Source organism: Musca autumnalis, unplaced genomic scaffold (genome assembly GCF_047663935.1).
Source record: "Musca autumnalis isolate F117 unplaced genomic scaffold, ASM4766393v1 scaffold_4, whole genome shotgun sequence".
In the NCBI taxonomy this organism is placed as follows: Eukaryota; Metazoa; Arthropoda; class Insecta; order Diptera; family Muscidae; genus Musca; species Musca autumnalis.
In genome coordinates this window covers 243,542,995-243,568,076 of record NW_027411977.1, presented here as the reverse complement: position 1 = coordinate 243,568,076, position 25,082 = coordinate 243,542,995, and the positions used below count along the sequence as shown (strand labels likewise).

At 34.9% G+C, this 25,082-nt stretch overlaps 1 protein-coding gene across 30 annotated transcripts in view; it reads left to right on the top strand.

The window, feature by feature from the left end:
• Window positions 1–25,082, top strand: part of nrm (neuromusculin) — an 898,245-nt gene that overhangs the window by 732,258 nt on the left and 140,905 nt on the right. For all 30 annotated transcript variants that reach the window (XM_073984409.1, XM_073984411.1, XM_073984407.1 and 27 more), the window contains 3 exons: window positions 15,194–15,365; window positions 19,392–19,540; window positions 22,421–22,591. In XM_073984409.1, the coding sequence (XP_073840510.1) occupies window positions 15,194–15,365; window positions 19,392–19,540; window positions 22,421–22,591 (492 nt within the window). The remainder of the gene's footprint in view (window positions 1–15,193; window positions 15,366–19,391; window positions 19,541–22,420; window positions 22,592–25,082) is intronic.

Genomic DNA, 25,082 nt, shown 5'->3' with positions numbered 1-25,082 from the left:
CAATCATACGCCACATATATTGGCCTATTATTATCAATCATACGTTCCTTTTTTCAAATAAAAAATATTACTTGCCTTATAATTGCGATTTTTTACCCAGAAATCGATCAAACACATACATATTTTATTTTTAAATTTTACCGTACAAAGTATTCCACATTTCTGTGACATAAAAACTTATCTTTAGCCAGCCAAATAGCACAAATGAAAGTTTCACCCCTTCCTAGAATTAAATGCCACTCTAATACCCTTTCTTCTTCTGCGCCTTGTGTTCTTCTAATGGCAAACAATATTCCTTGTTTTATTGTTGTACAACAGCATCATTGGCATTCCACACCACCAGCAACCCCTTTTGCCTTTTCTAACTACCAGCTTCATGTACTTTACGATGTCACATCGTTTATATCGTTGCAAGCAACAACAACGACAACAAAAAAGAAAATAAAAAAATATGAAAAATCACTGAAGCGGTGTTAGTGAGATTGCATAAATAAATTTATATGAATTTTTCTATATTCACGTTAATAGAGCATGAAATGCAAGTTTTATACCACACACACAAGCACAAAATTGAATGAAAGCAAAAGAAGAAAAACAGTCAAGTTGAAGAGATGAAATAAAAACGTAACTATAAAAACTATAGTATAGTTGCAGGCGTATCGGCAAACAAGCGACTAGTATAAAATTGAAAAACAAGCGGGGCTTGTATTAGACAGCTAGTTGTTTGTACAATGCCATATAATATTTGCTGCTGCTGCTTCTGTTGTGTCTTGTTGTGCTATTTCTTTGAAGTATGAAATGTCGCTTTAATTGCCAAGTCACTGAGTTATTGAATTTTATTTAATTTAAAAATGAAGAAGAACGAAGGTAATGCTTGTTTGGCTTGATATTAAATCGTGAATCGTTTAGCAGTGCCTAGAAGGGGAATTAAATGTAGCAGAATTTGGATATGATTTTTTCTAAAATTTACCAGAAAAAAGATTATATAAAAATAAATTATTTAATACCGTCATCGACAAAAAAATACTATTTCACAGAGAAAATTAGTTATAAATATAAATTTATTGTCGGTTTTGTTAATCAATTTATTTTGTTTAATAATTCCGTTTATTAAACAAAATAAATTGATTAACAAAACCGACAAAAAATTTATATTTATATCTAATTTTCACTGTAAAATAGAAATAGAATAAAAAAAATGTTGGCTACTTAAATCTTACTTTTGCAACAAATGCTAATCTATATCCCTTTCATTAGAGGAGCTAATAGAAATAATACAGTATAATTCTGTTTAATTATTGTGAAAACTAATGCAAAAAACTATTACTTTAAAGGCATGGGACTATATTCTCGTTCTATGAAAATTTAAAATCAAAAATATTTTCTTTATATTTTTTTTTTTCATTTGACATTTAGTTCCATTATAACATTTTTCATGACACATTTTCATAAAAACCAAAGACATAAATACAACAAGATAAGACATTTTTTTGCTATCATTCTTCAGTGAATTGCTTTTGAATTTAACATAATGTTATATCACGATATGGTGATATAACATTTTTTTCTTTTATACATTTTTACGTATTTAACCGAATTTACCGATCCAATTGATGAATTCATAAATTTCGTTTCTGATACCATTACATGAAATGTTCCTCCTTGGTTGCGATTTTGAATTAACTGCAACCTGTTAAGGGTAATGTTTCTATACAAAGTTTCGTAAACATTTTTTGTTGCATGCATTTTGTCTAGTCTTAGTTGTATTTATGTCTTTGTAAAAACAGAATTGAGCCTTGACCTGCGTTTACAAATGCCAGTATTGGCAAGACAATAGCAAAAATACAAACCTTTTTCACAAATACATTTATAAAATTTTAAATATGTATAGAGAAAAGTATGAATGTATTGGTGAAAATGGTTTGTAACTTTGCTATTGTCTTGCCAATACTGTCTATGTGTAAACGCCTAGTTAGGTCGTATAATTATTTTTTATAAAACATTATACGGTGTTTGGGTGGCGTATGAGTGGTGTCAATGTGTATACGCCAAGTCAAAAACAATTTAAAATTAAGAAATATTACTCATATGTTAATATTATTCTAAATTTGTAGTCCTTTCATTTTCGGAATATTAATTAGCTTGAACTTCGCGCCAAACGGAAAAGTAAATGCAGTTATAAAGAAACTGTTTTTTGAGGATATTGGAAGAAGATATTTGCAGGAACTTGGGGTATCTTCTTCTTTATTTACTCATCCGTTATTCGGATATTGGTGATCGTACAATAATATTTCAATGCTACATATATGCATAATATTAAATACATATTTATAATTATTTGTTGTTACACAATGATGTTCAGCTCCCTGTTCTTAGCGGCATGTAAAAGTGTGTATTCATCATTATAGCCAGTCCATGTCAGGATATTTTTGAGCCACGTTGTTTCTCTCCTACCTCTTCCACGTTTTCCTTCAATTTTTGCCTTAAGTATTGTTTGTAGTGTTTTGTATTTGTTATTACGTAATATGTGTCCAAGGTAAGATATTTTGCGCTTTTTAATTGTTGAGATTAGTTGTCGGTTCACATGCATCCTTCTAAGTACTTCGTCATTTGTTATTTTTGATGTCCAGGGTATTTTCAGTACTCGGCGGAATGTCCACATTTCAAAAGCTGCCAATTTCCTTTCATCGGAATTTTTAAGTGTCCAGACTTCGGCAGCATATAAGAGGACTGACCAAACATAGCACTTGATAAACCTTATTTTTGTTGTTACATTTATTTCGTGGCTTGCTAATACTTTTTTGTATTTGAAAAACGCATCTCTCGCTATTTCTATTCGGCTGGTAATTTCTTTGGAGTAGTCCCACCGGTCATTTATTAGAACTCCCAGATATTTAAATGTGTGTACCCTCTCGATCTCGGTATTCTGTATAGTAAGCTTCGCATTTCGATGTTCGTTCTTTCTGCTTACGATCATATATTTAGTTTTTTTCATATTAATTTTTAACCCAAACTTTTCACTTATGAATGCCAGCTTTTCTACAAGTTTCTGTAGACCTGATATGCTCCCAGCTAGTAATGTGGTGTCGTCCGCATATCTTATATTATTCACATATTGTCCATTAATTTTTATTCCAATGTTTTCTCCACCTAACGCTTCTTGAAATATTTTTTCTGAGTACACGTTGAATAGTAATGGGGAAAGTATGCACCCCTGCCTAACTCCTTTTGAAATAACAATTTCTTCAGTCTGTTCACCACTGACGTCGATTCGTGCTTTTTGATTCCAATACAAATTTTTGATGCAGCGTAATTCTTTTCCTTGTACTCCAATTGATGCCAAAATATCCATTAATTTATCGTGTTTAACCGTATCGAATGCTTTCTCATAATCAATGAAACAGATGAAAACATCTTTTTGGGCTTCTCGGCAGTTCTGAATTAAAATCTGCAAACAGAATAGAGCTTCTCGGGTACCCATCCCTTCCTTAAACCCAAACTGTGTTTTCCCCATAGCATTTTCGCATTTGCTATATATGCGTTGATGAATAATTTTTAGAAATATTTTCAGTACGTGACTCATTAGACTTATTAATCTGAATTCACAACAACGTTTGGCACAGTTTTTCTTGGGTATGGCGATGAAAGTAGATTTGAGCCAATCTGCTGGGTATTGACCAGTGTCGTATACATGGTTGAAAAGAGTGATGAGGAGTTCGATATTGCTGGTATCTATTAGTTTTAAAACTTCAGATGGTATTTCATCTGGACCTGTAGCCTTTTTATCTTTTAGAGTTTGTATGGCACGTTCTAATTCTAATCGTGTTATTGGTGATCCTGTTAAAGAATTGTTTATATTATTCTCAATAGGTGCTCGTTGGTCATCCGTGAAAAGTTTTTCTATGTAATCTTTCCATATGGTCTTTCTACCCTCTATATCAAATACTGCTTCGTTTTTATCATTAAATATGACAGCGTTAGACTTTCTTCCATACGTCCCAACAGATTCCTTTAACTTTTTGTGTAGGTTAAAGTCGTCATGTATGGATTGCAGATATTCGATTTCTTGACATTTTCTATTTAGTTGGTCATTTTTTGCTGCGCGGATTGCCGATCTTATTTCCTTGTTTATTTCCCAGTATTTTTCATAATTTTTATTTTTATACTTACTTCTTTCTTCCCAAAGTTCTCGAATTTCGACTGTTATCCAGTCTTCAGTTCTTGCCATTGATCGGTTTCCTAGTGTGCTCTTAGTAACTGTATTTATAATAGTTTTTAGGTTGTTCCACAATAAATCCAAATTGTCTTCATTGATATTTCCTAGTTCTGTGTTTATTTGATGTTGCAGTTCATCCCTTATGATAGGATCGGTAAGTTTTCCGATATCGATTCTCGGCTGGGATTTCTTTTTCCGTGTTAGGGACAGTTTGAGGCGCAATTTTGAGACCAGTAGATTGTGGTCTGATGGAATATCAGCACCTGGATAAGTTGTACACATCGTAACACAGGAATTGTATCTTTTGTTTATTAGCACATAGTCTATTTGGTTTCTTACAATATTTCCATGGTTATCTTGCGGTGATTTCCATGTGTATAATCTCCTGGGGTGTAGACGATAAAATGTGTTCATAATCTTCATATTATTTTCTTGGCAGAATTGTATAAGTCGGTCTCCTCTTTCGTTTCGGTTTCCAAGACCGTATTTTCCAGTGATGTCTTTGACTTCATCCTTACCAACCTTCGCATTAAAGTCACCTAGTATAATATTAATTTCATGATTTTTTGTCATTCTTAATAGTTGCTCAATGTTGTTATAAAATTCCTCGATGTCATTGGCATTTGCATCGCATGTGGGAGCATAAATTTGTATTATGTTGATGTTTATTGGTTTTGCCATTATTTTAAGTAGAATGGCTCTATCTGACAGTGGAACATATCCAGTTATGCATGAGGCTATGTGGTTTTTTACAATGATACATACTCCATTTCTATGAATGCCGTGCTGATTTCCTGAGTGGTAAACAGCCACATTTTCCGTTCTAAAGTCACAGCTGTCCTTCCACCATGTTTCGCTAACACCTAATATGTCTATTTTAAGACGATTCATTTCACTGATGGTGTTTTTAAGTTTTCCAGTTTCATAGAGACTTCGGACATTCCATGTCCCAATTGTTAATTTTTGTTTGGTTTTACCTCCGGGGATTCTTAGCACCCTCTCTTGGCCGGAGACTGAGGGCCGTGTATTTTGCGTTGTATTGTTCATGTTGTACGATTTTCAAGGGATGTTACTTCAGTGGTTTCCCGTTGCCTTCTGAAGGGTTTATAGTTTTCCGTCTATATATTCAGCCGCTCCAATGGAGTACAGACGCTGTTTGCTGCCGCCGAATCTCGATCAGACGCTGCCTTTTTCCTTTTATTTTTTGGTTCGCCCCACATATTTTATTTTTGCGGTACCCGTCATATCTGATGAGCTTTCCCCTATCCACCACCTGGGGAGGCGTCCGATGGGAGAAAAAAAAGAAAAAAAAAACTCCACACGGAAACTTGGGGTATAATTCTGACAATTAAAGTTAATGCTAAGAAGGACCTCCGTGAAATTTAATAAAGATTTCTAATTTTAAGTTAACTGGAACGCTATAAATCCAATCAATAACACAAGAAGTCTTATAAATGAGAACTGATTGAATAATAACATGAAGATGGAGGTGGCGTATGAGTAGTGTCAATAGTCATACGCCACACATGCAAGTACTTAAAATCAGGGAATATCACCATTATATTGTGGATATGACAGAGTTCCGAAGCTATGAAGAATGAACGTACTGTTAGTTTGGGTTGATTTTAAATCTTGACTCTTTTCGCAGCTTCTGGAGGAGGAAATAAATAAAACAAAAAAATAATTAATTTAATTAATCGAGATTTTTTATGACCTAAGGAGATAACATTGAAAAATTGATATCAATTTTTGCCATTTGGAGCTCCTATTTATACATCCAAGATTGCAATTTTGCATTTGTGAAGTTCAAATTGAAGCTTTTTATTTCCAAAGACGACTCATTTGTCCCCCTTCTATTCCACAAATCAATTTTTTCCAATGTTGCATTCATATTACAGTCGATGGCTTTTTTCCATCGTAGACTGTATATATGTCTTTCACATCGAAAGATTTTTAAGTGGATTGTGGTTTAGAACGCTAAGACGTCAGCAACATTGTCTTTAGTTGGCGACGACCGAGGTTCGAATCCCAGCCGGGCTCAGCTGAATGTTTTATTTTTAAGTTTTTGCCTTTTTAGGGGCGAAGGCCATTATTTGTGAGATTTAATTCATTTAATTAATCGAGCTTTTTTATGACCTAAGGAGATAACATTGAAAAATTTATATCTAGCGAAGTCCTACACACACACATCAACCACTATGCGACGATCGTTTCGTTAGCTGGTTATGCTAACATCATCAGGCATATTAGATGTTGTTGTTGTTGCTAGACAATTTTCGCCATTTGGAGCTCCTATTTATACATCCAAGATTGCAATTTTGCATTTGTGAAGTTCAAATTGAAGCTTTTTATTTCCAAAGACGACTCATTTGTCCCCCTTCTATTCCAGGACAGGACATTTTTTTGCTAAAATTTGTCAGAAAAAATGTTAAAAAAAACATACATTTTTTTAATATCGTAATCGACAAAAATTACTAATTTGTAGATAAAATTTGGATCGACAATTGCTGAAATCTGTCAAAAGCCGTAAAATTGCATACCTAGGACATCTCATGAGGAACGATAAGTACAAATTTCTCCAGACCATTATTAAAGGCAATGTTGAAGGAAATCGAGTTCGAGGCAGAAAAGAGTTATCTTGGATTAAAAACATCCAGGATTGGACTGGATACAGTAATGAAAGAAATCTAATACACGCTGCAAGAAATAGAAAATTAATATCACTAACATAACATAAAATGAAGTATATAAAATAAAATGTATAAAGAATATATTTATGATATTGTATGATCGCTTTATATCCGAATACCGGATGTGCAAATAAAGAAGAAGAAAGAAGAAGATAAAATTCGTTATAAAGTGACAATTGTATCTTTGTAAATGTTTTATTTAATGAACGAAATCAGAAATAGAATAATAAAAAAGGTTGCCTAAATAAATTTTACTTTTGCAACAAATGCTACATCTCATCGTATAACTGATATTAATAGAGTAATTTCTGGTGTATATGGTAGCGTATGGGTAGTGTCATTAGTCATACGTCACCCTTGCCGAGGGCTGCACGATAACTATCTGGCCTAACAATGAAAACATGAATATTTACCATGAAAACAGTTTCGCTGTTTTCGTAAGTAGTCTTACTTACTTAGCTGGCCCATTACAGAACATTTGTTCTATAGGCCGAACTAAGAAAAGATCTCCAATTCTCTCTATTTGTTGCTTCGCTTTCTGGAATACCGCGCCTTTTCATCTCATCATCCACTTGTTTGTGCCATCTATTCCTTGGTCTGCCAATTCTGCGTGCACCGCCAAGCGGTCCGTGTTTATACACCTTTTTAGCGGGGTCATCATCGCTCATTCTTATGATATGGCCTAGCCAACGCAATCGCTGCATCTCGATACGTTTAACAATATTGATGTCGTTGTACAGCAGATACGGCTCGTGGTTCATGCGACGTCGATATTCACCGTCAACGCAGATTGGTCCGTAGATCTTTCGAAGAATTTTTCTCTCAAACACACCAAGAACTGCCATGTCTGCTTGCGCAAGTACCCAGGCTTCGGAGCCATACATCAGCACGGGTAGTATCAGTGTTTTGTAGAGCGTTATTTTTGTTTGACGAGATGTGTCTTTGTTTTTAAATTGCTTACTTAAAGCAAAATAGCATCTGTTGGCCAATACAATTCTTCTTTTTATTTCACAACTGATGTCGTTTCTTGTGTTTACGGAGGTGTCGAGGTAGACGAAGTCTTTTACTACCTCAATATTATAGGAACCAACTTCCACAGTCGGTCCGAGCTCAATGGACACATTGCGCGTCGACACCATCAACTTGGCCTTCTCACCGTTTACCGCCAGACCCACTTTAGCAGATTCTCCTTCGACCTTCCTAAAGGTATCAGTTACTTCTTTTACTGATCTTTCCTATTTTAACTGAGGACCTCGTGTCAGTTAAAGTCATTTTGCAAAGCCGGATGAGCTTTGCGGGGATACCAAATTCAGACATGGCTTGGAATACCTTTGAACGCAGCGGGCTGTCGAAGGCTGCTTTATAATCGACAAAAAGGTGGTAGGTGTCGATCTGCATCTCTTGGGTCTTCTCCAGGATTTGCCGCAGGGTGAATATCTGGTCAATGGTGGACTTGCCAGGTCTAAAGCCGCATTGGTATGGTCCAATTATCTTGTTGACCATAGGCTTTAGTCGTTCGCACAATATCCCTGACACGATCTTGTAGTAAATAGTCTACTGCATACTTTTCACGCGCTCAAACCAATTGTTGAATCGTTTTTTCCTCTCCGATTTCGACATCCTAAAATCATGGTTTTGAACGCTTTTACAGCATCTTCAGGCTACGAAAATCGATGACCACGCCTATTTTCGTGATACGCTGGAATCAAATGAATTCATTGGATCCCCAGCCAGGGCTCTACTGCGGATGACCCATCAACTCTACGTTTTGTCCCGTCAAACATGCGCTGGTTTCAAACGATGTGTGAGAGCTGTCATTGTCATGATGCAGAATGATTCGTCCTCCTTGTTCGTTTTTCGAATTTCTCAGGAGACTTCAGGCGAACAAATTGTAGTATACCACTCAGAATTAAGCGTTCTAGATTTCTTAAGTCGAATAGTCGCCACACGATCAGTTTTGCCGAAGAAACAGGCGACCATTTGTGCTTCATGGCGACACAAGTGCTTCATGCACGATCAACTTTTGTTGGATTTGACTCGCTTTGGAAGACCTAAACAGTCGATTCCTGTTTCGTTTCGGGCTCCTAAGCATAGATCCAAGATTCGTCCGGGACGATCATATAAACGTCGTTTGAAGCATTGCATTTGTTGAAGCATTTTTGTTCACAATCTCTTTGCACCAATCCACTATAGGTCAAACAGCCCATTTTACTGGCCATAAGTCAGATTTCGCACTTTGTATTTTCACTTATTTTGTGTTACTTTCTTGTAAGAAACCCTTCAAATATAATAAAAATATATTTTATTTTTGTATGAGAAATTATACCGTTACATGGCAGGCTGCCAAATATGTGTTATCCAAATATCTTTAAATACTTTTTAACGAAATATGATTACTTGTATACGTTCAGGGTGAAACAAAATCACAATATTAGCATAAGTAACGATTTGATTTGAAAGTATTCGATATCTATTTGTCAAAAATGCCATCCTTTCATCATTTATTTGTATAAATAGTTATTAAATGGGTGTTAACTTTGAATTTTCGAAGAAAGTTGAAAATTTTGAGGTTATGTACGCTTTTAAAGTCTCGGCAACGTTCGGCAATGAAAGTGAAAATTGAAATTGGTTCATTAACTCGTGCCAAATCTAGAAAATTTTATGTGATTTTGCGTAAATTTGCTCGGCAAGAATTATACAACTTTTTTTAGGTTACCATATTTTCCATAATATTAACATTTTTGAAGTCAGGGTTAAACCTCTTACCAAATAATGTTAGCCAAATTGGAGTCTACAGCATTCTGCTGTGTTCTAAAGTCAAATTATTTACAAATCTTTTGTAAATATATACAGTTATAGTCAAAATATATCACATCGTATTGTGGGATTTTCAAGGTAATAATTTTAAGGCATATTGATATTAAAACTAAAACGAAACACAACAAAAAAGCTTCTGAACTTATCGGATGTCGATGCCTTGAATTCTGTAGACAAATAACAGACCTTCCAGTTTTTGTCCCCAAAGGGTTAAGGTACCAGTTGTGTATTTGGTCCATAAAGGGTTAATTTTTTGGCCCACGTTGTTCCATTTTTCTCTCTCAATCTAAAAACGCTATATTAACTTAAACCAAATACTGGTTTTAACTTTAAGACTTTTGGCCAATAAAATGGCCGGTTTGACCTGTAGTGCAATCCACAAAAGCCTTTTTTGAGCGATTGGATCTAACGAGAAAGCTCAATTTTTGTAGTTAAAATAAATCCACAAACTATGTGGGGTATAACTGATAGATTCTTGAAAGTTTTTATACGCCACCTTTAAATATTTATATTCTTTTTCTGGCTTCACCACTAAGGTAAAGCCACCTAACCTTCGTGGCGTATGACTGATAAACTCTCAAATGTTATGCATACGCCACCTTTAAATATTTATTTCCTTTTTCGCGCTTCATTTTTACCGCTTAAGCTTCATTAACTCACTTCCCTATTGTAATTAAGCTCCGGTTTAATAATCCAGCAAATCATTGCTAGTTTTTTTCTCTCTCCACAAAGTATAACTAAATCTATTTGTCTTGCCTACTTTTAGGCCACGACTACGAAATTGAAATGTTAACTAAACTAGAGGTCATTAGTCATTGTGATAATGTTGTTGGGCGTATAACAGCTTTGTTTAAATCTAACTCTTTCTCTGTATAAGTTGGAATTGGATTTCTTTTTCGTCTACTTTTTTTTACTGTACAATGTCTACATTGGAGGAAAACCTCATTTATTTAACCGCAAAAATGAAAACCTCATGTTCTTTAGCCAATGGCCAATAATATCGATAATGATGCTTCGACAATCCCCATATTCACACAAACACACATTGAGGCATTACCATCATCTAACCGGAAACAGCTTCATTTGCTCATGAATGTAACAAACCAATTTTTCTTCAACTCTGTATACTTAATACCAGCCAGCCAGACAGGGTATTGGGTCTAGCAAACCAAACCAAACCAAAAAAAAAAACTCTGGCAATTTTTCTATATAGAATTCAACCAAAAACCACTGACTTCAATATGGTCGTATGAAAAGAAAACATCACGAAACCACAAGACCATCACACAATCAATTCAGTGGAAGAGAGTTTTTATAGACTGATGGATGGATGAAAAGGATGGAAGGAATGGATACCAAAGGGAGGAGTGTAAAGAAGAAATGGCAAAGAAAATTGAATTGTAACAGAAAAGTAGATAGAAGAGGATACCCTTAACTCTCCTTCTCTTACATTGGTGTTTACATTTACACCTAAGTGTTTGTTTGCTTGTAAAAGCGATAGCAGAAAAGGGTGTTTTCACAAAGTTTGAAATTTTATAATTCAAATAATTTCTGACATAAAATGCAAATAAAATATTTTTTCAAAATTGCCTTGAAGTCAATGTCTGTCTCATTGCATTAGCCACCCCACCATTTCATTTGTTCATTTGACTACCATTGATACTTGAAATGTCATTTTTACAAGCCATTTTCTTAAAACAGTTTGTCAATATTCATCATTCTTATTTTATTATTTTAAAATACCTCTTTTTTATGGATTTCCATTCGGGGTTTTAACATTGAAAAATTGAATATTTCACATGTCTAATAGAATTTGTGGTGAAGAGCACAAGCAAAAAAAAACAGAAATAAAATAAAATGAACATAAAAAGACAAGTTAAATATTGGATATTGATGGCATTACACACACACGCAGACACACCAAATTCTTGAGGAAACCCAGGAAATACAAACAGGGGATGAAAATAAAGAAAAATAATAGAGAAATTCTTGTGGTTTAGCTGACAGCAAATAAAGGTGATATAACTGAAATGCGAAAGATAAAGTTTGTCTTTTGGAGACGAAAGAATTTTGTACTGAAAAATATCTTTAAGAAAATGCTTTATTTTTTTAAAGAAAAATATAAATATTTTAAGTTAAGTTGTTGGTACCACAGGTCGTGTTATTATTATAAATTAATAATTATTATAATTCTTCTTCTCATTCTCATTGTAATATTTTTGTTAGACCTCAAGTAGGTTTGGATGAAATCGATTTCAAATATTTTTCAGTCGATTTAGCCCGGTCGGCTCCTTTCATTTAAAGTTGTTTCAAGGGCACCGCGTCTATAGGTCGCTCTAAATATATGTCTATAAAGGAATATCATTAAAATAAGATTCTATTCTATAATTAAGTTTTAATATTTTGTAACCCCACTCATATGATTTATTTAAATTCTTCTAAAAACACCACCGCATATGAGCTATTATTAGTATAATATTACAAGGCCAGTGCATACATTTAGCAGGCAGGCAAATTTTATAAAGTTAATTTCTTTTCCAGGTGTCCTTTCTTCAATACTGGATACCAGGGGTTGTATGACTTATATAAATTCAAATTTCTTCCAAGAACACCACAGCGTATGAGCTATTATTATTAATACTATAAGAAGAAAGGTCATACGTAAAAAGGGCAAAGGGTTTGCCAATAAAATAACACCTTTTATGAAGGTAGTTTTATTAAAAGATCTCCTTTTTCCTTAATATTTAAGAAACCAGATGCCAATAAAACTCCACAAGTGTGATTAAACTTAACCCTTTGCCGCAGCCTTGTCAAATTACAAGACGTGGTTTACAGTTTCCCCTTAAATTTCCTTCACTTTTCCTTTTCATTTAAGAAAGCACAAGATGAATTTGATTAAAAGTAATTAAACAACGAACCTTAAACTTGAAATGTTCCATTTAAGATAGATGGTGAGTGTGAGGACATATGGCATTGCCCCTTCTTACTTTTTATTAACATTTATAAACATAATTAATTATAACACTTTTTGGATATTATTAAATTTGCCTGCCCACCATGGCCCATAAGATAAAAGCAAATGTTAGCCTATAATAACTATTACAACGGATGCTAGGCTAGGCCTGACAAGATGTCTGTAATTGTGAGGCCTAATGGAATACAATGACATGCAACAGCTTGTAGAATATTATGAATTTTTATTTTATTTGCTATACCCATAATAACCTCCACAGTAGAAAGGGGCACAGGGAAGAGGAAGAAGCAAGGGTTGGGTTGTTGTACCTTAATGTCTCATTTAGTTTGGCTGCTTTGACATCAAGTGTCAACTTAGTAGTAGAAGTCGTATGGGAAGGGGTAGGTAATTTAATTATTTTAATGAAATCATCAAAAACTGTTGCCTCAGTTCCATGGGTTTTCTTTACTCACAAGAGGCTTATGATGTTCTACAAAATTGTTTGCCAGCCTATATCGTGTAATGGCAAATTTCACTGACTTACATACATTTCAGCGACCGTCTGGCCGGCCGGCAATAGAGAAAATCATAACAGTGAAATATATAACTAATAATTTTATTATGACTAGGTTATAAAATGGTATTTATTTTTATTTTTATTATGAGGCATTTATAGTGTGTGAGAGAGAGAAAGAAAGATAAAGATAGATAAGGAAGCAGACCATCACAAACGTAAACATCATCATTAGAAATACTAATTTCTGTAACTTTATTTTTATGAGACAATGTTTTTATGGCTATTTGTTTTATACTCAATATTATTTTTTCCTGTGATGAGACCATGTCCAAAAATAAGTTCCAGCTGCTTGGTGAAATCTGGACATCAATATAGGGGGATTTGTTTTTATGTCTAATCATAAATTAAAAAAAAATACACAACCCAGGACAACGCACATTGTCTTCCAAGCATCTCGGTTCAAATTATAAGATTATGATAATTATTTGAGATTAATTCACACACAAAACCAATTAAAGTCGACTATATTTAAAGTAACTCTAACTGCGTATACCTCACGCCAAAAGTCATACGCCCCAAATTAAGGCGATAATTTAATTTATAATATTATTTTCATGGTTTTTTAGATCCATTTATTTTTTCCCTAACTTATTTCTAAAAAAAATATATTGGGTATACCTTTCTAAGAAATCCCAGCAAAAAACTTTGAAAATTTATAAAATGAATTATAAAGATATCGACAATAGGACATTCTTGCAAATTTGGAACAGAAAAATTGTTTCTTTCATAGACAAAAAAGGCGAATATGTGTATGACAACCATTTAAGAAATAAATTCGATTCAATTCAAACATGGACCCCCACCTTAGAATACTTCACGGCACAAATCATACGCCCCAAAGGCTTAATCGAAATTTACATTCCTATATTATTTTCATTTTTTTTTTTCTTTTTCTTTATTCATATTGCATAGTTCCATTCAATTTTCCCATTAGCCCAATTCAAAAAACAAAAAATATGCTCTTCAAATTAACTTACAAATCTTTTGTTTACATCATAAGTTTCATGAATATTTCATGGAAGAGTCTTGACTTTCTTGAGAACAAAATAAAAATCTCAAATAACATGAGAAAGGGAAATGGAAATAAAAAGTCATTTTTCAAAACCTAATATCCTCTTAAATATCAATTTAAAAAAGGAGATTTGTAGTCGTCCAAGTAACCAATATTTATTATGACTTTATGCTGGCTCTCTACCTTAAAGACAAAGCAAAAAAAAATAGACACACGGAAAAGACAACCATGGCAAAATGAATACATTTCAAGATTATTATGCATACATATCAAAATATTATCCCTGTTTAAATTTAGCATAAGAACATACACACGCACAAGGAGGATATGAACACAAGCAAATAAACAAAATCTCTCTCTGTCTCTTTCTCTTGAACAAAATATGCAAATCACTTTTGTTGTGTATTATAACAACAAGCATGGCATTCAAATCTTATTTGTTTGGCTTTTTTGTTGCCTGAGTTCTTAACTTTCCATATTTCTTGGGTTTCCTAGTCTTCCCCCGGTGGTTTTGTGTCTCTAAATAAATAAAAAAAAATACAACAACGCAAAGATACATTTATAATGAAGCAGAAAAGCCATGTTTTGCTTTTTCGTAAAGGTATGGCGACCTTCTGCTCCAGAGATAAAAATATGAATGAACATTTCCTGTTAAGGGTTAACATCCTTTCCGTTAAGGATATCACACGACAACAATAAATAATAGCATACACACATACACATTTTTGTGTGCAAAATCTAAGAACTATGGAAATTTTCCACGTTGGAAAAAATTGGCGGAAAAACCTGTTATTGCAAATATAAAATAAACATGTGCTTGATTGTCCTTTTTTGTAAGGATATTTTTTAGTATTTTGATAGCAATATGTATTTCTGTCTGGAATATGAAATTAATTTTTTGCATCTTTCCTCTTTTTTGTATTTTCAGATGATATTATACGTGAAAAGCAGGGCCAAACCGTATATGTCCCATGTCCGGTGAACAAAGAAAAATGTGGTGAATTACATTCACTGAATTGGTTTAAGGGTGACAATCGGATAGCAGCCATGCTATTGGATGATAGTAATGTCACTAGCGTGGCAGATGGATATGAAGATAGGTGAGTGTGTGATGCTATTCAAAAATATTAAATTTGAAATATTTACATTTTAATAAATTAAATAAGGTATGAGGATGGAATCTCTTTTTAGACGAGGCCATAAATTTTAGATTTGATACAGTATTTTATAGAAGAATGTACTAGAATTTGCCATGAAATTTTTTTTAAATAAAACTAAAATCAGTAGAATCGAAAAACACATGAGAAAAGTGTTGTCACGGCGTGTTAATGTCCAGAGCCAAGCTCATAACTTTTAAAGGCTACGCTAAGCGTTTGTCATGAAAGCCATACAGTTATTGAATAAATATTCAGCGTTGTGAAAATCAAAATGCATTTGAAAGAGGAAAAGTTATATGATAGCGAAGCCGCTCCACAGCCGATATGCCTGAAGAGCCCCTACCAAAGGCGAAACATGTCACATAGTGGTGGTTGTGTGGGTACGAATATTCGGCTTTCCTTTTTCACTTGCATCATTGATCATTAAGCTCGACTCTAACGAGAAATTAATTAAAATTAATCGGGTATGTTCTGAGACACACTTCACCTCTCACCCTTATTCACTTATACAATCCCACGGCAGCGGGTTCTCTGTACCGGGACCACATAATATCAGCGTTCCGGCCAGCGGCTGTCACCTCAGTGTACATGTGTTCGTATTTGTTTCGTTTTCCTGTGTTGGGAGCAGCATATCCCGGAATGCCTGCTCCGAATTCTTTTGGTCCGAGTCGGGACGGAGGAAAACCCAGGGCCAATTTATTTGTGCTCGGTTTGTCACATCCGCATCTTCACCCATATCCAATTTTCGGTGAGATGCAATAGATGTCAGGAGTGGGTGCATTTAAGGGGTTGCTCTGGAATTGCCCACGCGGGGGACTATGATAGGGACTATGTTGCTGCATGCTGCGCGAACACAGCCCCCAGTGAGTCGTCCTCGTCAGATTACGAAACTCCTTCGTCGTCGGATTACGAAACTCCCCAGAAGCCGTTGTTGTTCCAATCCCAGAAAATGCATCCTTTTTGCAATCTAATTGCAATGGGCTCCGAGGTAAGACCGATGAAACAGTGGACTTTATGAATCGGAATAAGATCAAGGTCGCGGCGGTGCAGGAAACCATGCTGAACGATCACAGCTCAGTACGTTGTGATGGCGACAAAGTGCTAAGGAAGGATCGCACCAGATGTGGAGGTGGGGGATTAGCTTTCCTTTTGCACCAGTCTGTCCAATACAGACCTATTTCGCTTGAGCCTGCCTCTAATGACCCGTACATGGATTGTTTGGGGGTAGCAGTCAGGTGTGGAACTGCCTAGATAGAGTTGCTGAACGTAAACATCCCGCCGAGAAATAGCTGTATCTCAGATTATAAGCCTGACATTAGCCCGCTTTTGGAAGGTCATAATCGTCTGTTCCTGGGGGACTTTAATGCACATCATGCGGTGTGGCATTCGGACCTCGGAAACGACCAGAGAGGTATAGCGCTGGCTGAGCAGATTGTTAGCTCTACGTTTTGCTCGGTCAATGAGGACGTCCCTACCAGAATTAGAGGAGCGTGTCACAGTTCGCCAGACATAACCATCGTGTCACCTGGTCTAACAAATGACGTCACCTGGCAACCAGTCATTTCCCTTGGATCAGACCATCTCCCCATAATTGTCTCCATTAGCAGACCACCCGATTTCATCACCTCTGAACGGCGCACATTCGTCAATCATGGGAAAGCTGATTGGCCGAGTTTCAGAGAGTTCACCAATCACCGCTTCAGAGAATTGCCCAATCCTTCTGATGTTCGGGTAGCGGAAAGGACGTTCCGAGACATCATCAATGCTGCAGCCGCTCGCCATATACCTGATGGTAGAATACCCGAAGTAAGACCAAATTTCGCAGCAGAGGCGACGGGATTAGCAAATGAGCGTGATGAGCTTCGTCGAACCAACCCCGAAGGCCCCAGAGTCAGGGAGCTGACACTGGAAGTTAACAGGCTGGTCGGCGAGCATAAGCGGAACAATTGGTTAAATCATCTGAAGAGTTACAACATTGGAGCCGGTATAAGCAAATTGTGGACAACGGTTAAGTCACTCTCGAATCCCGGAAGGAGGGATGACAGGACCTCAGTCACGTTTGGCGACGTTACGTTGACTGACCCAAAGAGATGTGCAAGTTACTTCAATCGACTGTTTGTCGAGCACCCCGAGAGTGACAGGGCGAAGAGAAGAGAGTTACGTCGCATTAGATCTCTTCCTGCCGAGGATGAACCACCACAGTTTTCAATGGATAATGTTGCGAATGCCATCAGGAACGCTAAATCATCCAAAGCGTTGGGCCCTGACGGAATTTCCATGGTAATGTTGAAACAGCTGGATGAGCCGGGAGTGGAGTATCTCACTAAAGTTCTCAACCTGTCGCCAGCCACCCTTATTGTTCCCGAAGTCTGGAAAATGGGCAGGGTGGTCCCGCTACTGAAACCAGGCAAGGATGCCAGCAATGGTGAATCATACAGGCCGATTTCGCTTTTGTCACCTGTAGCGAAGACCCTTGAGGCCTTAGTCCTCCCCAGCATTAGAAATAGCTATCAAGTTGCCGATCATCAGCATGGATTCCGTAAGCAGCACAGCACGACAACAGCGCTGCACGCCATCTCCACACATACTTTTCGAGGACTCAACCAGGGGTGGCCGTGTGATAGAACAGTGATACTGGCGCTTGACTTATCAAAAGCCTTTGATACTGTCAAGCACTCAACGCTGTTCGAGGACATCGAGCAGACAACCCTTCGGCCAAGTCTGAAACGTTGTATAATCAACTATATGTGTGGTCGCCAGTCGTATATGGAATTTAGGAACAAGAAATCCAAGCCCCGTAGAGTGAAACAGGGAGTTCCCCGAAGAGGGGTGATATCTCCGGAACTGTTTAACCTCTACCTTTCCTGTATTCCGCCCCCTCCAGACGGCATTGAGATCGTAACGTATGCGGATGATTGTACAATCCTGGCGTCAGGTACCTACCCTGATGACATTTGTGAGAGACTGAACTCCTATTTAACCGATCTTACCACCTTTTTCCACGCGAGGAATATGCAGATATCCGCCACTAAATCGACGGCCACTCTGTTCACCACATGGACGGCGCAGTATAGAAGAGAGTTGAATATCCGGGTCGATGGTAACAGAATTCCGACCACAAATTGCCCCAAAATTCTAGGGGTCGCATTCGACACCACTTTCACGTCGTCCGCGCATGCCACGGCTATCTGCAATAAACTGAAATGTAGGAACAAGGTCCTCAAGTCCCTAGCCGGCAGCACTTGGGGTGCAGATAAAGAGACCTTGTTGACAACGTATAAAGCGATAGGTCGGTCTGTGGTAAGCTATGCGGCGCCAGTTTGGTCCCCGAATTTATGTGACACGCAGTGGGATAAGATTCAAATTTTTCAGAACGCCGCCCTGAGAACAGCAACAGGGTGCATCCTCAAATCTACAGTGGACCATCTACATGAGGAGGCAAATATTCTTTCAGTACGGCAACATAATGAGATGGTATCGTTGCAGCACTTGCTCGGGTGTTACCGTGAGAGCCATCACAATCACCATCTGCTGGCCACCGATACACCCAAGCATATCAAGAAGGATATTCATGCTCTAGAGATGATGGTCCAACAATATAGGAGAGAACCTCTAGATCAACAGGCATATCAGGCAGGTTTGAACAGCATTCACAAGGACACAGTTGCTAAGACCATAAGCAATTATCGTGTGAATGCAGTCATCGGAGCACATCCCCCATCTATCGCAGCTGAAGAGCGTCAGCTGCCACGACAAACCAGAGTAGTTTTGGCTCAATTACGTTCAGGATATTGCAGTCACCTAAATTCCTACTGGGCGGGTATCGACAATTAATAACAATCATATTAATAACAATCATACGTCCATTCATATTACTTTCGAAAAATTATTTTTCATTAAAATTTAAAATATTTTCCCAATTAATTTCATTAATTTGTTGTTAATCTTCTTTTCGTTTTTCCTTTTCAGAGTTTCCGTTGAACAAAATCCATTTAGATTAATTATTAGAAATTTACAAATTGCCGACCAGGACATTTACCTTTGTGATACAACATATTTTATACCAATTGAAACTTGTGATAATTTCAATGGTCATCGTGTGGATTTAAGAGTTTTAGGTAAGTTCCAAATTAGGTTAGAATTGTATTCAACAAATAGATGTATGTATGTTATGTGTACTGTGCCTGTTAGCTTGTTTGTGAAATGCTTGTTTATGAAAATACATATATCTGTCATTCATAATTTCATTGTCTGCAGTCAGTGTGTCAGTGTTAAAGTGACATTGTATTATCCTAAGAAACTCAAACAACAACATTAAAAGATCCTTCTCTCATCAAACAAAACTGCATGCCATCAAACACCACAGAGTCCACTTTTCTTAACGAAACTATTTAATATTTAAAAAAGATATATATTCTGCATTCTGTTACACCTTTCTTTCTCTGTCTGGCTCCCACTATTCCCTGCCCTGTTATATTGTACATACAAATATTTGAAATAAAATCCGTTTTTGCATGTTGCATAAAAAAACCCAATTATAAATTCCTCGAATCGGTCAAATGAAACTTGTTACAATTGTCTGCTCCTTAACTTTTTATTATTTTTATTTCAAATGCTTATAAAGGTAAAAAGGCACTAAATAAAGAATTAGGTTGAATGATAAAAACTTTTTTAAAGACTGTGCTAGAATTCCCTTTACTTTTGACGAAACAGAATAAAAGAATAACAAATTTTCGTTAAAACGCCAAATTTCTATCAGTGTATCTACAATCCTTACCCCACGTATACTTCATGTCAGAAGTCATACGCCCCATTATCGTTTCATTACGTTTCATGTGATTCCCATTAGAGAGAAGACCTCGTGAGAGATTTTTAAGTCTTTTTAAGCCACAGACATCTTGAGGAAAGACCTATTGCGGTCTTCTTTAGATAAAAACCCTTTTTAGTTCTTCTTAAACCAATAAAGCACTGCCTTTAAATCGTGGTACATCAACGTATACGTAGTGACGTAAATTATGCGACCTCTTCACATATATTTAAATTAGTCTCAAAGTCCATCTGATATTCTTTACCATAAAATAGACTGATAGACCAAACCAAACAATTTAAAATCAATCTATATACATTCATCGAATCCTCCCGATATTATTACCATATTGTCTTGAAGGCTTTGTAGGTACAAAACCATGACCAAAGCTAAATTGGCATTCTAGCCAAAAAAATATTGTAAAATTTCCTTAAAATAAATTTTGTTACTTTGATGTATACGTCTTGACAAAACGTTTCATTAATTTTCTGAAATATATTCTAGAGGTTGGTAGCGTATACGTTACAACAACACTTATACGCAACCTATAATTTTATTTAAGTATGCCTTTTTTGGTGGTTTAAGCCACATTTTGGAGTATTTTGTATTATTTCTCCGTAAGTTTCTAAATAAGTTAGAGAGACAAATTCCTTAATATTTTTTTAATTAGTGCCTTTTTACAAAAAATTTTATTTTATTATTTCTGCAAAAATTCCATTAAAAATGGTCTGCCCTTAAAATTTATCTAAAAAGCTTTTTCAAAATTCTTTTTTGTTACATTTGTTCTTTGCCTGCCACAACTAAAAAAAAGTTACTCCCCTGTTTTTTTGTGACAAAACAAAATTTTACTAATTTTCCCTGGCCTTTTTCTTCTCGTTCTTTTACTAATTCACTCATAATGAAAAACAAAATTTTTAATAAACAAATGTTTACATTTTTTGAAAAACTCATTTTCAAAACATTTTAACTGATTGTTTTCTTAATACAATTCCCCCTCTTTTCCCTACATTTCAACAATTAAAAAAACCAACAACAAAATAACGATAAATACCTTTCTATTAAAACAAAAAAAAAATCGAAAAAAAACATTGAAATCCGACATCAAAATAACGCTCGATATTTCGCTCGCTCGTTTGTGTTAAACGCTCGCCACAACAACGCATCATCATGGATTTATGCAACTAATTTTAAACTCAAAAAAAAAAAATAAAACAAAAAATCCAATTTGAAACGAACATTATTGTTATTGTAATAAACAATTGAAAACAAAAATAAAAAACATTGTAACAACTAAAAACCACACACATACATTATTACTACTTACCCATAATACACTTATCACCACCACCATTAACATTATCACCACTTGTTTACTTACCTCTCTCGCTCTCTTACTTTATTGATATTGATAAAATATATGTGCAAAAACTATATATTTTTAAATTGAATGAATGAACAAATGAATTGTGTTTTGGAACGTAAAAATAACCAAAAAAAAAAATAAAAACAACAACAAATTCGTTTTATCACCACCTCTATCAAAAATCAAAAAACTTAACAACAACTAATAATAACTTGGCAATCATATGAAAATGTTAATGAAACAACATTTAAAAAATCCACCAAAATACCGTAGAAAACCTGGGTAAATTATTTTTTCATTTTTTGGTTTTCATTAATCACAATGGAAAATCACATCTTTTAACATTTTTGGTTTAAAAAAATCATTACTAAGAATATTTAAGCCATCATTAAGAAATGCATACATTTTCTTGTGTTCTATTTTTATTTTCATTTCAATTTATTTTTTTATGAAATTAGAATTTAGCTTTAGATTTTAGTTTAAGCCATATTTCAATTGAAGACAAAAATTAATAAATTATATTTTCAATTTTTTATTATAACCAAAAAAACAAAAAAAACCGAAAATACTGCAACAACAAACTACCACCTCTAATCAACACAAAATACACACACACATTATCAACAACTACCAAAAACTACCACTTCCCCCCCAAAAAAACACATTTTGACACTTCACCTTTATCATAAATGCGTCAAAACACACATTTCAAAACAAACGAACACACACCAAATGGACCATCAATTGAACAAATGTGTCTCTATACGTGTGTGTGTGTGAACAAATTTTGTACATCTTTGCATCAACACCATCATTGAAATACAACAGTACCACCCACGGAGATGATTATTTGGGATGAAAAAGGTGATCGCATCACAAATGGCAGCGTCATTGGACCCATGCAGGAACGTCAAATGCTGAATTTAACATGTGTTGTTTTGAATACCACACCCCTGCCCCAGGTTGGCTGGTATCGGGGGAATAAACGTTTGTCGACAGGTATGTAAACACATTTTATTTGGAAGAATTTGTGTTTTTCACAAAAATAACGATACATGATCTAATGGCCATAAAATTTAGAAAAAAATCGACGTCAAAAAAGTTTTTTTTAAAATGTTATCATCCTTAATAAAAATGTTTATAAAAATCTTCTAGTGTAGATAGTTTGGTCCCAGAAAACTATTTTTAAAAGCCACGTTTAAAAAGAAAAGAATAAAAAAAACGTAATTCCTACTGTATCCATCTACCTTTTTAAATGATCTAATGGCCATAAAATTTAGAAAAAAATCGACATCAAAAAATTCTTTACAATTTCATCATCCTTAATAAAAAGTTCCATAAAAATCTTCTAGTGTAGATAGTTTGGTCCCAGAAAACTATTTTTAAAAGCCACGTTTAAAAAGAAAAACAAATAAAAAACGTAATTCCTACTGTCTCCATCTACCTTTTTATTATAGGTTGGTTGACATGACAATATATTGATCCTACATGCATATATTTTGTAAACATACGTAGAAACTACTTGTAAGGACCTCGTAGACTTCATAAGACAACAATGTGTATATGAGGACAGTAGGAATTCCGTAAGTGGACTCTGGAACATTTAAAAAATCTTTGGAAAAATAATTCTATATGTAAAAAAAACATTGTTCCACAACATCCCATACGGGACAAGGGGAGACATCTCTCATATCAATGAGTGCACCCCGATTCATATTTAGCTCAATGATATGGGACCTACTGTTTATCGCCGAGTCCGAACGGCGTGTCTTAAGACACCACTTGTGGAGAAGTTTTTCAAGGCTGAAATACTCAGGAAATGTCGCCAATATTACTGAGGGGTATTTTGCCACCATTGAAAAATGTTTGATGTTGCTTGGCCGGGGAATCGAACGCCCGACCTTCTGCGTGCAAGGCGGGCGTGCATACCATTGCACCACGGTGGCACCCGATTCTTCTATATGTGTTGTTGTGTTAATATAGACAAATTGAGTAACCTATTTGATTTTTTCACTCAGAGAAAATACACTTATTTTATACATTTAAACAAGACAGAATATAATTCATTCCTACTGTCCTTATCTACTTATAATTAAATTTTGTTATTGTTCCCTACTGTCTTCATCTACCTTCTTATTATAGGCTGTTTGACAACATATTGATCTTACATATATTTTGCAAACATAAGTAAAAACTTCTTGTAAGGCTACAATAGGTATATGAGGACAGTAGGAATTCCGTTAACTATCTTTTGAACATATAAGAAGTCTTTGGAACTAGTAATTCTATATGTGCTTTTGTGATTATATGGACAAATTAGGAAACCTATTTGATTTTTTAAATCAGAGTAGAGATTTTTATTAATATAAACAAGAGAGAAAATGGGTCATTCCTACAGTCCCCATATATTTATAATTAAAAATATAAATATATTTTATTATATGTATTTAAATATCATGGTTTACTGGGTGATGTCTTTAATTTAAAATAAATAAAAGAAATCTGTACCAATCCATCTTAAAAGTCTTTATTAATAATAATAACTAGATGAGGACAGTAGGAATCTCGTATTCCGCGTTGATGCTTAAAAAACAAATTTAGTAATCCGCAGCAAATGTTTACTACTGACATTTAAAAAGTCTTTAGATCTAATCTAATTCTACGCGTGTGATTAAATTATTTGATTTATTTGTAGACAAAAAAATTGTAATTCCTTCCGTCCCCATCTACTTATCATTATGAGATTTAGGCATGATATTTAGCCTCAAGCTGTTTTTAATTTGAGAAATAAATAAAAAGAATCTGTATCAATCCACCTTATTAATAATAAGTAGCTGATGACAGTAGGAATTTCGTATTCCTCGTTGATGCTTTAAGGAAACAGATTTAGAAATCCACAGCAAATTTTTACTACTGAGATTAAAAAAGACTTTGGATCTATTAATTGAGAAAACCATTTTTCGCTCAGAGAAGATACACTTATTTCATCCATTTAATCAAAACAGAAAATGAGTTATTCCTACTGTCCTCATTTACTTATTACTAAACATTGTTTATAATATTTAGATATCATCACGCTGTTTTTTTTCGGGAAATAAATAAAAGAAATATTTAACAATCCATCTCTAATTATAATTATTAGTAATAATAAGTAGATAAGGACAGTAGGAATTCCGTATTCCTAGTTGATGCTTTATAAAAACAGATTTAGTAATCCACAACGAATTTAGGAAATTGATTTTGGCGATTGGGAAATCAAATTCAAAATATGATTGCACCAAAAAAAAATTAAATAATTCCAAAAGTTCGTTTCTCAAGGAAAGAAAGAAAGTACAATAATTCCTACTGTCTCTATCTACATTTCTTAAAAATATATAACAAGATGTGTTGGTAGTTACGATTATAATTAGGTGAGGACAATAAGAATACCGTATACAACAGATTGAACTCTATACATTTATTTTTATTTTTATAGAGTGTCCATTCTATT